Source organism: Malus domestica, chromosome 14 (genome assembly GCF_042453785.1).
Source record: "Malus domestica chromosome 14, GDT2T_hap1".
Taxonomy (NCBI): domain Eukaryota; kingdom Viridiplantae; phylum Streptophyta; class Magnoliopsida; order Rosales; family Rosaceae; genus Malus; species Malus domestica.
The window spans coordinates 14619225-14633309 of NC_091674.1; the positions used below are offsets into that span (position 1 = coordinate 14619225).

A 14085-nucleotide genomic window follows, 5' to 3' on the forward strand; every position below is an offset into this window, starting at 1 on the left:
CTAGGGTGTGTATGGACGAATTTCTGTGATAAAATGATGAATATGGGGGATTCTCCTTTGGCCAAGGGGTGTAAACATGTATTTATAGGCCCCAAAAACCTTAGAAAATCAGGTTAGGCTAGGGATGAAATGCATGGCAAGTTGGTGTGTGTGGTGTGCAATGGTCCAAGGGTGAAAATGAAGTGATGATGCAAAGTGTGAAGGGTAAAATGGAGTGGTGTTGCAGCTAGGGAGCATGAATGATTGTGTACATAGCATAGAGATGGAAAGGGAGGTGAAATGTGTCAACAAATGGGTCAAAGGTGCAACAACATGTGTGACACATGCCATTGGATTCCAAATGTGAATGATGGAGCATCAATTGGTGCATGTAATGGATGTAAATGTTGTCTAAAATCTAATGGGTGAAGGGAACAAGAGGTATCAAGCAATTGAGTGAAATAATTAAATGAATTAAAGCATGAAATCAGAAATTATGTAGGGGACAAGAATGATCAAGCATGGCATGGGAATCCAAAGGGAATTCTATGTGTTTTGCATGGCAAGGAGTGTGCAACTTGGAGTGACAAATTTTTGGGCTGAATTCTTTATCTTTTGGACACTAATTCTTCACATTCTTGGCCTCTTTAGTTCTCAAATTCGTCCATCCACTTTGGCCCATGCATTTGCTATCCATTCCAAGCCCGAAACATGCTCCAAAGGCCTCCAAAATGCATCTTCTTGCATACTTTGTACTTAGAGTCTTTCACTTTGCATGTGGGCTTCTTTGCATGTGTATGAGTTGTCATTGTTTATCCTTTCAATTACACACACACACTTGCACACACATATGCCCAAAACGTCCATCCTCATGCATGCAATCCATTTGAGCCCAATATTGATCCAACATGCACCAAAATGAACTTTTCTTGCCAAGGTTGTTATTAAGACCTACAAACAAATGAAAATGGCTTTAAACACTAAAATAACTAAAGAAACACAACGTAAACGCACAAGAACAAGCCAATTAAGTCGCATAAATATGCTCATATCACCCTCCATCGCAGATGAGGCAGAATTGCCCATATACAGCTTTTCTCCAGGGGCAACATGATGGTATTCGGGGAATAGATTTATTTCAGCGCAGATGTGCTTGGTAGCACCAGTATCCATCAACCATTCACTCACATTCGAGACCATGTTGACCTCGGACACAACAACAGCCAAATCTTCATTGGTGATTGCCATGTTAACATCGTTGTTGTTGTTTCCGTTGGCATGATTTCATCCTTGCGATGATAATAATCTTGTGCCTTGTGACCAGATTTGCCACACACATAGCAGGCACCCTTAATCTTCTTCAGATTCATGCCCTTAGAAACAAGGGCAAATTGTACAAACTGCTTGGTTTTCAGAGCCTTATTCTTCTTCGGCTTGGCCTTAGAATGGCAGCAAACCCACCAGAACGATCTGCCTTTTTGTGGTCTTCTTCCACTCGTAGCCTTTGAATCAAATCTTCCATATTCATCTCACGACGTTTATGCTTGAGATAAATTTGGTAGTAATTCCAGGAAGTTGGCAACTTCTCAATTATCGCCCCAACTTGGAAATGCTCATTGATCTCGCATCTCTCGAAGTGCAATTCATAGATCAATTTATGGATTTCTTTGACCTGAGAGACAACAGATTTTGAATCCACCATTGTATATTTGAGAAACTTACCAATAACAAATTTCTTTGAACCAGTATCATCAATCTTATACTTTTTCTCCAGGGATTCCCACAACTCCTTTGTTGTCTTGCACAAAGAATAAATGTCGTAGAGATTGTCATCCAAACTATTCAGAATATAATTCCTGTAACAAAACTCATAATGATTCCAAGCTTTAATTGCCATGACAATCTCTTTCGTCTTTGGATTCTCATTAGACTTCAAAGCTTCTTCCTTGACAACATGAGCGAGATTCATAGTTGTCAGGAAAAACAACATCTTATGTTGCCATCTCTTGAAATCTAGCCCTTTGAACTTCTCAGTCTTTAGGCTTTTCATAGTATTTTGGCACAGCGCCATTCACATTCACATATTGTTTATCCATGAAATTTTGTTTCAAGATTGTTGGAGATATGTCAACAATCTGTGATAAACTTATATATGCTAATAATAAATGCGAATATATATATATATATATATATATATATATATTAATTAACAATTAATTAGTACATCACAAAGCCTAACCCAAGGGTGAGCCCAATTTCATCATTCATGGTTCATCACTCTAATCACAATCTATAAGGGACAAAGCCTTATAAAGTGAGGAAACCTTTTGGGAATGGTCAATGTGGGACAATGAAATTTCTACTCAAAATTTCCAACAATGTATATACTTATTTAATATTATGTTTTTCATTTGATTATTTGTTTGTTTAAAATATATTTTTCTTAACGGTTAACGAGTCAGGTCATATTACCTGTTGATGTGAAATAATCCAACACTCAAATTAAAACCCTGTGATTGTAGTATATGTAAGTAGGGATCATTTTAGGCTGGGGATTAGAAGGGATGCTAATCTACTCAATTTAAACTTTAAAACATTAAACTAGACTCAAAAATAGAAAACTAGACTCTTATGACTCAAAACTGACCAAATTGACTCAAAACAGCAAAACTAAGTTAAAATGACTCAAAACAGACTCTAGGGAGTGATTTAGACGAATTTAAGACTATGAAAACTCAAAACATTAAATTGGACAGATTTAAACACTTTTCTAACTAATCTAACACACTTAATAAAAGGGGAATTGATTTGGACGTAATTAATTAAATTGAACAGATTGCAAAACTAAATCAAACTAGGTACTAAATTAGGTGAATTGAATGGTGAAATAGGCTAGTTAGAGGGTCCTTCTCCACACATGAACATATGCAACATAACAATTTCCAGTATTGTTTCTTTAAACCATGAATGACAATGCCCCAAATTAATCGTGAATGCACAAATTAACTCTCAGATTTCCCTAAATTCATTGAATTGAATGGACAATGCATCGCAACCAAATTATTTTTCTCAAGTTCCCTATATGAACAGCATGATAGAGATACATTCAAAGATCATTAAGTTCCATGGAAATCATAAGCATTGACAAGGCTATCGTAACTATGAACTGCATGATACTCCAGCCTAGAATCTACTTAACACGATTGTGACTAGTAATCTCCACTACTTTTAATTATAAGTTCCTAACGATTAGGTGAAAGTCCCTTATAATTTAGCATCAGATTCATGTATGCAAACTAAGTGTGCACCCTTAATCAACACACAAGAATAAGTTCTCAATCAAACAGATAAGTAAATCACATTCATGTTTTACGAAACAATAACTGAAAGTAATCAATTCATATTAAACATATGTCCATGGCTTCGAATTCACCTCTAACTAATAAAAACTTAGTTACACATTTTCATAACAATTGAAAAGCAACAGAAAATAAACATGAAAACGAAACGAGGGAGGAAATAACTCTTAGAACTCCAATGGTTGCAGGTGGCTTGCGCATAAGGTCCTTGTTCCAATGGAGGGCACAGCAAACTCCTTCCTCTCCAAAATTGCAGCAAAGGGTTGTAGAATGGTGTGAATTGCAGCTGAGAGGGTTTTAGAATGATCTGGGGGGTGGTTGGTCGAAATTATGGCTGAGAACATATATTTATAGGTTAAGGTTTGGCCGAATTTCTAGAGGAAAAGGCTTAGGGTTTTCGCACAAGGCTTGGCCCAATCCAAGGGCGGAAATAACTAGGGTTTCTGGTAGATTTTTAGGGTTTCTAAAAGAGTTTGGGATGCCACCTTTCTAGGGCTTCTAGAAAGGTGGGTGCGGCACATGTATAAAAGACGATATAGGCCTTCTAGAAGGGTTTTAGGTCCCCTTGCAGCTGATTACTCATCTTCCAAGTCTTGAATTAATTTCTTCATCTCTTCAGCACATTTCTCGCTTCATTTGATCTTCAAAAACGTCAATTCCTTGTGCTCCACATGCATGCAATCCATTCCAGCCCAAAATTGCTCTAAAATGCTTCAAAATGCACTTTCTTGCCAACTTTGCCAATTAGACCTACAAACAAACGAAAATAGCTTAAATCACTATAATAAACACAAACTAACTATGAAAATGCAAGAAAACAAACTAACTAAGTCGCATAAATATGCTCCTATCACCTGTTAATATTATCGGGTCAATTTCGGGTCGGGTCAATTTACCCGTTTATTTTAACGGATGTTACACGACACGACCTGTTAAGATATCAGGTATGACACAAAAACAATATGAACAAGAATGTCAAGTCTAGTTGCATGCAAGCACATCTTGGGAACTTTCGGGTTTGGATTCCTTGAGCGAGTTTCTTTTGAGGATTGACTTTTGACTTTAGCTCCAACTTCTGCAGGTTTGATGTCATATTATTATTCTTTTGTTTGATGTCACATTCTTATTCTTTTAGAACTATAATACTGATAACATTATTAATTTTTTGTTTGATGTCACATTATTATTCTTTTAGAACTATAATACTGATAGTTATTTGATAACTAAAAAAAATATAACTAGACCGCAATAATAGCGACAAACATTTATTATTAAAACATTTATAAAATACATTCGAAGTCTGAACACACTGTCAAAGCCTCCTTAATAAAAGTCCATCAAGGTGTGCATCGCAAATGCAAAGACAAATCAAAGCAATGAAGGGTGGATTCAAACCAACTGTTGGACTGTCGTGGTACTCGTAGGCGTCAAGCTGCCATCAAAGAATTATTTACAAGAATGGTACCTGTTCAAAACAATGGTTTCCTTGATTCTTTCTACTTGCATTATTGTAACTACAATTCCTTTGGTGACGAAAGCATTGATACCCTAATTAAAAGAAAAAACAAGAAACCTAGAGAATGTAATTTATTTTCTCACTTGTTACACAATTGGACACCCCCCACAAAAAGAAAAGAATTCCATCATCCTATGAACAAGAGAATCACAACTTATTGATCATCATGTACTCTTACGTTCAATCTTCTTAACCATATAGAATGGAGGATCATGTGAAAAACGTCAAATCGTTTTGGGGGAGAATTGACCTCAAAATGTCTCCTTACTTGTAACACTCTCCTCTGCATTCTCAGGTACTGTCTTGAGGATATGCTCGTTAGTATTTTCTTCAAATTGGGAATGTCACTCGCCGAAACCTCGATGGAAAACGACCTCCAATTCAAAACATCACTGAAAGGTGGCACGTAATGGTCTGAAATGAGCACGGGGATGCATCCGGTGTAAATTGCCTCTACTACCCTTGGGCTTGCAACTTCATACCCACTTGGGCAAAGGCAGAACCTGCTCTGTCTCATCATGTCGTAGTACGAAACCCCCTTTGGAAGGTACTGATGGACCCTCAAGTCTGGATCCTTGTTCTCCCAATGCTCTAGCAGAATAGGCCTAATAGGGCCATGAACCCCTCCAGCGAAGAAACCCAGGATCGAGCGTAGCCTTGGAGAAGGCCCGCCAATGAAGCCATGCGTGTCACCTGTTTGAAGATTGATTTCGGGAAAGGACACATCCTTAGAGGGGTTGAACCCTTCTGAGGTATTTGCATTGCATAATGCGCGGATTGAGTTTTTGCGAAGATGAGGATTGGAATTTGAAGTTTCGGGCCCCTGAACAGAATCCAAGTAATCAAAATTAGAACACTGGCATTCATGAAATATGAAATTTTATTGCAATGTAGTAAACAGAATAAAGTGGTAAGAGCACCATACCCAATCATGGCAAGCAAGCATAAAATGGTCAGCTCCAAGGCTTCGGTTCCAGTAGGGATATTTTTCAGAGACAATATTGACATAATCTCTTACTGTTCGTCTGATTGGACCGAAGTCATGCGAGTCGCGCACATAGACAAAACGGACCAACATTGTCACACTGAAGGGTAGAAAATAAACATGCGCTTTTTCTGGATCTCGAGTCCGAAATTGTTTATTCACCTCAATTTCATGAATAAAGTTCCCCTCCATGGAGTATATGCTCTTGCAAGGGCCATTATGAAACAACGGGGGTTCCCCTTCTCCATAAACGAAGACCTTGAACTTTTCTTCCATTTCCAAATAGCTCCTGCAAATTCAAATTGAGGTAACACGTTCAAGAATAAAAACAAAATAACGGTCATTCCATTTTGTATAATATATGTTACATATTTAAGTAGTAATAACATGGGTGAATGAACAACAAAATACCAAATTGACATTTTGAATGGTAACTTGCAAAACTGAAAGTAATTCACTATAAACATAATTGAAGTGGGCACGTACCTGTGAAAGGCATTAGCATTCCAATACATTGGACCATTAGGAATGTAGTCGACATCACGTGTTTGATTTCCAAATTTAGCTTCTCTTATTGCAGCTCGAGCTCTTCTAAGGCGGGCCTCCAGCCACCCTAAATTCGTTTTCTTTCTTTGTCGTCTTTCCATGATAGAAGCATGAGTTTCATTCGTGAAGTCGTCTCCCCTTATCACATTCTATATAAAAAATAAAATTAAAAAAAAAAACATTTTAATTGTCATATTGACTAAGACACAACCCTTAATCAATTAATAATCAAACTGTTTAAATTAAAACTCTGGCGAATCAAAATTATTGCTCAGAGAAAGAGCAACTTCTGATGACAAAGATTGAAAGCATCCATGTGACACATTAATAAGTTTGGAATATATTCCAATTACACACGTACGGTCCATATCACCTCGGACAATATTTACTTAGTAGAAACTAAACAAGTAGATGCAAAAGCACAGAGAGATTAATCACTTAATTAATTTTTTTACTACTTTATTCTCAATTACTTCATTCACCAAAAAACCAGAGGTGATGGGGAAAAAGGACATTTACTGTGACAGCAAGATATTTATTACATAATAATACCCATTGGAACTATTTTTTTTTCTTTTCTCTCAATCATAATAAAAACGTGAAGTAAATTTAATAAAATTCTGATGTCAAAGATTACAGAACCATGAAACAAAATAAATAAATAAAATCCAGGTTCTTAATTTTTTTCTGACAATTTTTCACAGAGCTTAATTAATTTTTCCTACCCAAAAATCGAAAACAATTAAATTAAAGCCAAAAGTATAAGAAAGATGGCAAGAACAAGCAATCAAATAAAAAAAATCCAAAAAAATAGAAGCATGAATTAAAGGAAAAGAAATTTTAACATGCATGATAAGGATGAAGGACATACGGGTTGTTGAAGAGTTGGCAAAGCTGCTTCTTCTTCTTCTTCTATAGCAAGAGGAGGCGACGAGGATCGATTTTGTACCGAGTCATCGGAGTGAGCTTCTTCTATGCCGTGCATATCTACCACAACCACCGTCGATTGCAACCCCAAAACGTCATCGTTTGAATTACTATAACCACTACTAGTACTAGTAGCAGTCAAATTTAAAGGCAAAGAAGCAGAGGGGGAAGTAAAAACCCAATTGGCCGTGTCCGGACCCAGCAAAGAAATCAACCCGAAAACCACAACCAGCGGAACCACAAACAGCAGAGCCGCAATCGACGAGGAGGACGACCACCATGCATGCTGATGAGTGCTGCCGGAACTACTAGTTGCACCCACCTTCTTACTACTTGCCGCCATCATCCGTAGAGCTGGATAGGTAGCTAGAGAGCTCTAGCTTTCTGTTTGTTTGCTGAGAAAAGTGGGAGAGATTTCGGGTGGTTTTAGAGAGAAAGAGAGAGAGAGAGAGAGAGGGACAAGTTAACATTTGGTAATAGATGGTTGCGGCATCACGCCAATCGTCGTCTTATTCTTCCCTCTATTTCCGAGTTTCTCATGCAACTTTTCTCTTTTCCGATTCTGCCCTCTCACTTTTTTTTCTTTCTTTTTTTTTTTTTTTTTTGGATAGCATAAGCTAAATAATATTCTTTTTCTACTACCAACCACAGATAACTTTATTTATTTTCCAGCAATTAATTCTGCCACCTTTCTCAGACCCATGCCACGAAATAAGACTCCCAACCCAAGGTATTAATGGACCAACACAACTGAACTAAACTGAACCACGGGACACAAGTATCGTAACAAATGATAAATCATGATGAACTAACACAAGAAATTGAATATGTAATATTCACCAAATAATTAAAGTTAAAACACTACCTATATGAGGAAATTGCGAGATACTGGTGTTGTTTAAAAAAATTTCGACCCTCTAGTTTTGGTCGAGCTTGGTGTGCAATGTGTTTACAGTGGTATGAAATTGTTGAGTGCATACGCACGTAGGAAGGGTTCATATAGTAGTATGAAGGATCCTTGTTTAATTAGGAATTGTAAACATGCTTGTTTTAATTTAACCCTAAAATCAAGAGGAAGCCTTAGTTAGCTTAGTCGGTTGATTGTTCTCCATCTTTCCCAAATGTAAGTGGATTTGATCCGAAATAGTTAAGTTTCAAGTGACAGTTCGGAATTATAGGAAGATTTGTCTAGTAAAAGTAAGTGGTTTATAAAACTAACCAAATGCAAAACAAAGTATATAGAAATATTGGGAAACTAGTAAGCATGCCGTATTATACACATATTACTAAACACAAAAGGAAAGCCCTAAATATTACGAAATATAGTTTGGCCACGTTTTGATGTATGCCTAATAAATAAATAAAAAAAAAGGAACGTTTGGTAAATACTAAGTACACACATAATAACACATAATGCTTTTTTTTTTTTTTTGTGCAATACGTGTAGTCATGTTTCTAGGACTATGACAAGGGATACTAATTTACATAGAATGAGTTCATCATCATTGTGAGTCTGTGACGTTTTGATTTAGTAATACAATATTATGTGCAAATTTTTTTACATAACATTAAATGATGAGATTAATTGTTCATGTAGATAGGTTTAGAGGTGTTTTTAGAATAACTGAAAGCTCTTTTGATGAAAATATTTTTGTGTTACAAGAGCACTTGATGCATTTTGGAAGAAGCAACAATTAAGTTCTACTTGTTAAAGTTTCAAAGACACAGGGTGAATGGTCCAACACCAATATTTTTTCAACTTAACCACATATAAAGGGATATGTGTAGTTGTATCATAAAAGGTCTTCGGTAATTAGAATGAGATTGTTTGTATATAAATTGTAATTTGTTTTGTCAAATCTTTAATGTGAGATTTCTAGCACTTCTTGCAAAAAGTACTTCAAATATTTTTTTTAGGACTCATTTGTACGTTAATTAAGTATTGTTTCTGAAAGTACTTTCATTAAAGTGCTTTAGATATTTTAAAAAACACTTGTAAAATAAAAATAAAAGAATATCACAAGGCTTCAAAACCAAAAAAACAAGACGAAAGAAAAGGGCAGGGACCAACCAAGTAATTTGGCCTAAGATTCGATCTGGCAATTGTAACGACGACTTTTGACGTACTTCTGTGTACCATCTGTTTCGTGGGGTAGGAATGAGATGAGAGCACGCCGAGTCAAGTCTGCGCTGCTGATTCCCGAAGCCAAATTAGTACGAACCCCAAACGCATGGATTCAACGTAAGCCTTCAGGCCCTTAACTTGTAACATTAGTGAAGAAAACGACATCGTTTACTGGTTGTCGTCCCATGTCTGCTAATATTTACTCGGCCAAAACCAAAAACCACACGTATTCTCTGTTTGTTTGTTGCTATGACAACAGCGGCTCCAGAATGAAGGGTAGTTTAGTCTTTTAATGTTATTTTAGCTGTTGGCCCTCGTGAACGACACCTCTCATTTACTTCTGCAACGGGCTACTGGACTCTTAGGATTTTTTATTCCTTTCTTTACCACTTTTAATCTCTTCGTTTTTTTCTTTTTCTTTCTTTTGTTTGTCATATTTTGGCTCTTGGTTTCTATTTTTAAAAACATTATTTTTGGTTTTTTTATTATTAAATATTAATTTTGGCTATATTCACTTAACATTATCTATACTTAGATCATCTCCAACTTTTAGGTTAAAACTTAAAATTTTTAACCCATAAATTTTAGGTTTTTACTCAGAAACAGTTTTTCTGCTTCAATCCTTATGAATTAAATTTTTAGCTCGATATTATTAAAAAATGAATTTATGTTAATTTTTTTTCTTAAAGTATGACATGTTCGACCCTGATATTCTCCCAAACACCAAGGTAGGCACGTGTTGGCTGACACCCGAAGGTGACGAAGCCATATTAGAATGCATGAGAACAAGAAATTATTAAGACTTATAAATTTAAATATAATTAATATGCAAATGAGGAACGTGTTCAAAGCATACAACTAATTTTATACACTAGAAAAGAAATGATATAAAATTGAATGAACAAAGGAGTGGGTCCTACACTGAGAGGACTCGAAGATGCCGATGCGAAAGTGCCTTGACGCCGAGATCGTACGCCTCGAATCTAAATCCTGAGGGGGCACAAAACAAACATGAGTGGACCAAGTTTATATATATATATAAGTAGTACAACATAGTTATTCAACAACGTACTAACCCCCAAAGTTTTTATAAAAACTAATAGCAAAATATGCGATAGATTTGCCGAAAACCCTAGCATGCCATGAAACCTTTCATAAAACAAATATCATATATAGTGTACTAACTAGTGGTATCAATATTGCCCGAAGGCATATAGAACTCTTCCTTTAAAAACTTCCTTCACAAGTATCAATTGCCCGTAGGCTCCTACAACACCCAACCCGAAGGTCAATATAACACTACTAGAAATTTGGCTAAAAGCCACCATTTTTATTGGTGTCTATTGTCAAGTGTGGACACTCATATTGGTGGCAAACCTCAATGGCCACCAAGCAACCACTAAACTAGAGAACATGTCCTATGTAGAGGACTCTATTGTAACAATGGCTACCAATATTGCATTGGTGTGTATGTGAACAGTACAACATTTTTATATTTTATAATTATTTCTAAAATTCAAAATATCTCATTGTCCCTCTTATTAGTGGCTAGATTTGAGACTAACCTTGGTGCCTTTCATACTCATACACACACCAATCCTACGTGTCTATATTAGGATCAATGGCTTTTAAGATATAGGCACCAAAGTTGGCGTGAATCTACAACATTCCAAATGGCCAGTAGGTTCAAAATGTAATACATGCATTTTAGTAATAGCTCTGTACTATATTAAAACTCAGCTTCTTAATATAAAATTCACAAGAAATTTAAATTTGCAAAAGGATTCACATTTCCAACCAACCACACTTTATATCCAATAGATTTATCAATAACAAGGTTTGTGCTACATAAGAAAGCATATTGCATTCAACGATGTTGTCCAACACAACCAAGTACCCAAGGGTGATGACGTTACATTTTATAACACCTATGTACCTATGCACATCCACCAACAGTAAACTGATAACTAACAAAATCCACCCAATTGGTTCTATGCCTTCCCTATGGCATTTCTAGTATATACATAAAGTAAAATTCACAAAAATTATCATAGTTAACTTTTCACTTACTGAATTCCAGCTATTCACAACAAATCCTACATAACTTACAAGTTACAACTAAGCCTTCTTCAGAATTCCATCCTCCCACTACAGGCTGCAGGCATCAGACCTAAGTTCGTCATGCAATGAAGCTTACTTAACCAAATATATCTTTTACAAAACATGGTAAAAATAAAACACAATGAACTAAGAACAATATATTGAAAATAGACCAAGAGCAAACATCTGAAGCAAGCATGACAGCATATGTGAAGACTCATCTCTGTCAACGTCCACCTTCATTCCACCTGCAAATGTACAAAAAGAGTTCACAACACCAAACTACAACCGAGACCGAATTAAACGAATAACTTTGTATTTAGTAGGTCTTAATTCTACGAAGTCAAAATTCCTTACCAATGAGGTGCACCACGGTTTCTCTACTTGATAGGTAAATCACATGCTGAAACTCAAACAAGAAATCAACATTATAAATTCAAGAAAAAACAATGCAATGATTTCAACGTATAATCATCCTTTCAAGTGGGCAATCATTAGATACAGATAGATGTGTTGAAATGCCACAACTGCCAATTGATACAGTTTTTATAGCAAGCACACAAAAATTGTTCAGCCAAAACAATCTCTAATTAAAGCATCACAATTTATTAAATTGAAGATAAATCAATTTATGAGAAGAGAGGCTAATCATAAGGTCAGGAACCTGTGAAAACAAAGGAAAATAATAATAATGAATTTGAATTTACTACAATTTTCTCTAAGACCATGTTTCATATACTCTACTTAAAGATTCAATTCTCATCATTCTAATCGTTAGATGTTTCACCCATTAAAAAAAAAAACTTAAATTAAGAAACAATTGAAGAGATATGATATCAACACCCTTAGCAAGAATAAGGCAAAATCCTTTCCAAAAGAGTAGGGAAACTGCTAACAAGTAAAAAGAAAAAAATATTTCACATACAAAACATTTACGTGTGTTTCTTCCTAACATGAAGATGACAACGACTCAAGATTATATGACTACATTACATCTCCTTTGGTTAATCCATCATGTGATGATGAAGTACCAAATCATCCAAAAATCCTTGATTCTAGAGCAGGGGATGCTACTAAGGCTGAATTCAAAATAATGCTTTGTTACTCTTTTTTTTTTCTTTTCAAGGTAAATAATGCCCAACCATTCTACAGATAAGGCATCTAATCGGCTTAAATGTTTTGTAAAAGAGAGGTCAGCGGGGATAATCTTAGAGCACAAGCATTTTGAATCTAATCAACTAAGTGTGAAGCAGCATCTAATAAAAGTGTGGAAGGACTCTACCAAACAATAAAACATGGCGAAACCCATCATCGAATAAATAAAGACCTCTGAAATCTAAGCTTTCAGTAACTAGTGGTAACCTATTCTCTATGCTTTTGACGTCATCAGCTTTAGCAGATGCCAAGAATACAAGAGTAAGGTCAAATTATTTCCAAGAGATATGATATCGAAACATATTTTCAATGATGTGCAAGGACCAAAACTATCAAACATTAAAAACTAAAAATTAAAACAGTTAAAATTGAGTTTGAAAATGAGAAAATACCCAACAATCCCATCATAACCACCGGCACGATCGACTTCATCACCAGCTTCAACCTCATCACACTCATCGACGCCACTGCTAATCCGCTCTTGGCCATCAAGTACGCCGCTCCCATACTTGAAAAACACATAAAACCCGAACAAAATCATACGTTTCTTAGATTTGAAATTGAAGAAATTTGGCCATGAATTTGTAGACACTAACTTGAGGATCAGAAAGAGGATGGGAAGAGGATTATGAAGGTATAATTTGACGGTTTGTTTGCCTGTAAGAAAAAGGGAGAGAAAGGATGCGGGAAGTAGAGAGAGTGAAGGGGAAAGAGGAGAGAGAGTGGATGGGAGAGAGAGGAGAGACATTTGTGAAAGGGGAAAGAGAGGATAACCATTTTAGTTTCATCCACCTTTAAAACCACAAGAAATTCTTATAATATGAACTCACTCCATGGCTTTTCTCACTCATTTCGGTGGGTATCAAAAAAAAACAAATAAACAGCACCGCTTCAGTGCCTACAAAATAAATAATAAAATAAAAATGTAGAAGAATAGTAATTTTAAGAAATAAAGTTATTTAACAAACACCAATCATTGGTGTCTCAATTTTGAAGGTCACCGATATCAGCGGCATCCCACTCTAAAGACACCAAAAAATAGTAAGAGCGAGTGCTTTATATCTATGGCCACCAATTGCAAATGCTGTGCAAAAAATGGTGTCCTATAAGCATAATTCTAGTAGTGTAAGTATCATTGCCCAAAGGCTCCCACAACACCCAACCCGAAGGTCAATATGTAACCACTAGATACGCACAAAACCATTGAACGTAGACTTTCCAAACATAGATACATATATATCTCAAAAACATCTTCATAGTATAAAGTCATACATCATCTATACTATAAAGAAGTATGCAAAAGCATGTTCATAATTATACTTAATTTCAAATATCTCTATTTCAAGTCAAGCATGTTAGATTTGTGGAAATACTTTTGGAATTATTATTATAG

At 35.8% G+C, this 14085-nt stretch overlaps 2 protein-coding genes and 1 long non-coding RNA gene across 3 annotated transcripts; all 3 read right to left on the reverse strand.

The window, feature by feature from the left end:
• Positions 1-1390: 1390 nt before the first annotated feature.
• Positions 1391-2050, reverse strand: LOC139191177 (uncharacterized). The gene has a single exon (XM_070811745.1). The coding sequence runs from the start codon at positions 2048-2050 to the stop codon at positions 1391-1393; it is 660 nt and encodes a 219-aa protein (XP_070667846.1).
• Positions 2051-4800: 2750 nt separating this feature from the next.
• LOC103454723 (probable glycosyltransferase At5g03795) lies at positions 4801-7811 on the reverse strand. Its single transcript, XM_008394323.4, has 4 exons — positions 7257-7811; positions 6326-6534; positions 5780-6128; positions 4801-5677 (listed from the first exon to the last, which is right to left on the reverse strand). The coding sequence occupies exons 1-4, from the start codon at positions 7656-7658 to the stop codon at positions 5009-5011; spliced, it is 1629 nt and encodes a 542-aa protein (XP_008392545.2). The 5' UTR covers positions 7659-7811; the 3' UTR covers positions 4801-5008.
• A 3250-nt stretch (positions 7812-11061) lies between these two features.
• LOC103454722 (uncharacterized) lies at positions 11062-13568 on the reverse strand. Its single transcript, XR_532046.4, has 3 exons — positions 13085-13568; positions 11895-11940; positions 11062-11785 (listed from the first exon to the last, which is right to left on the reverse strand). It is a non-coding gene; the product is annotated as an uncharacterized lncRNA (long non-coding RNA).
• Positions 13569-14085: the final 517 nt, after the last annotated feature.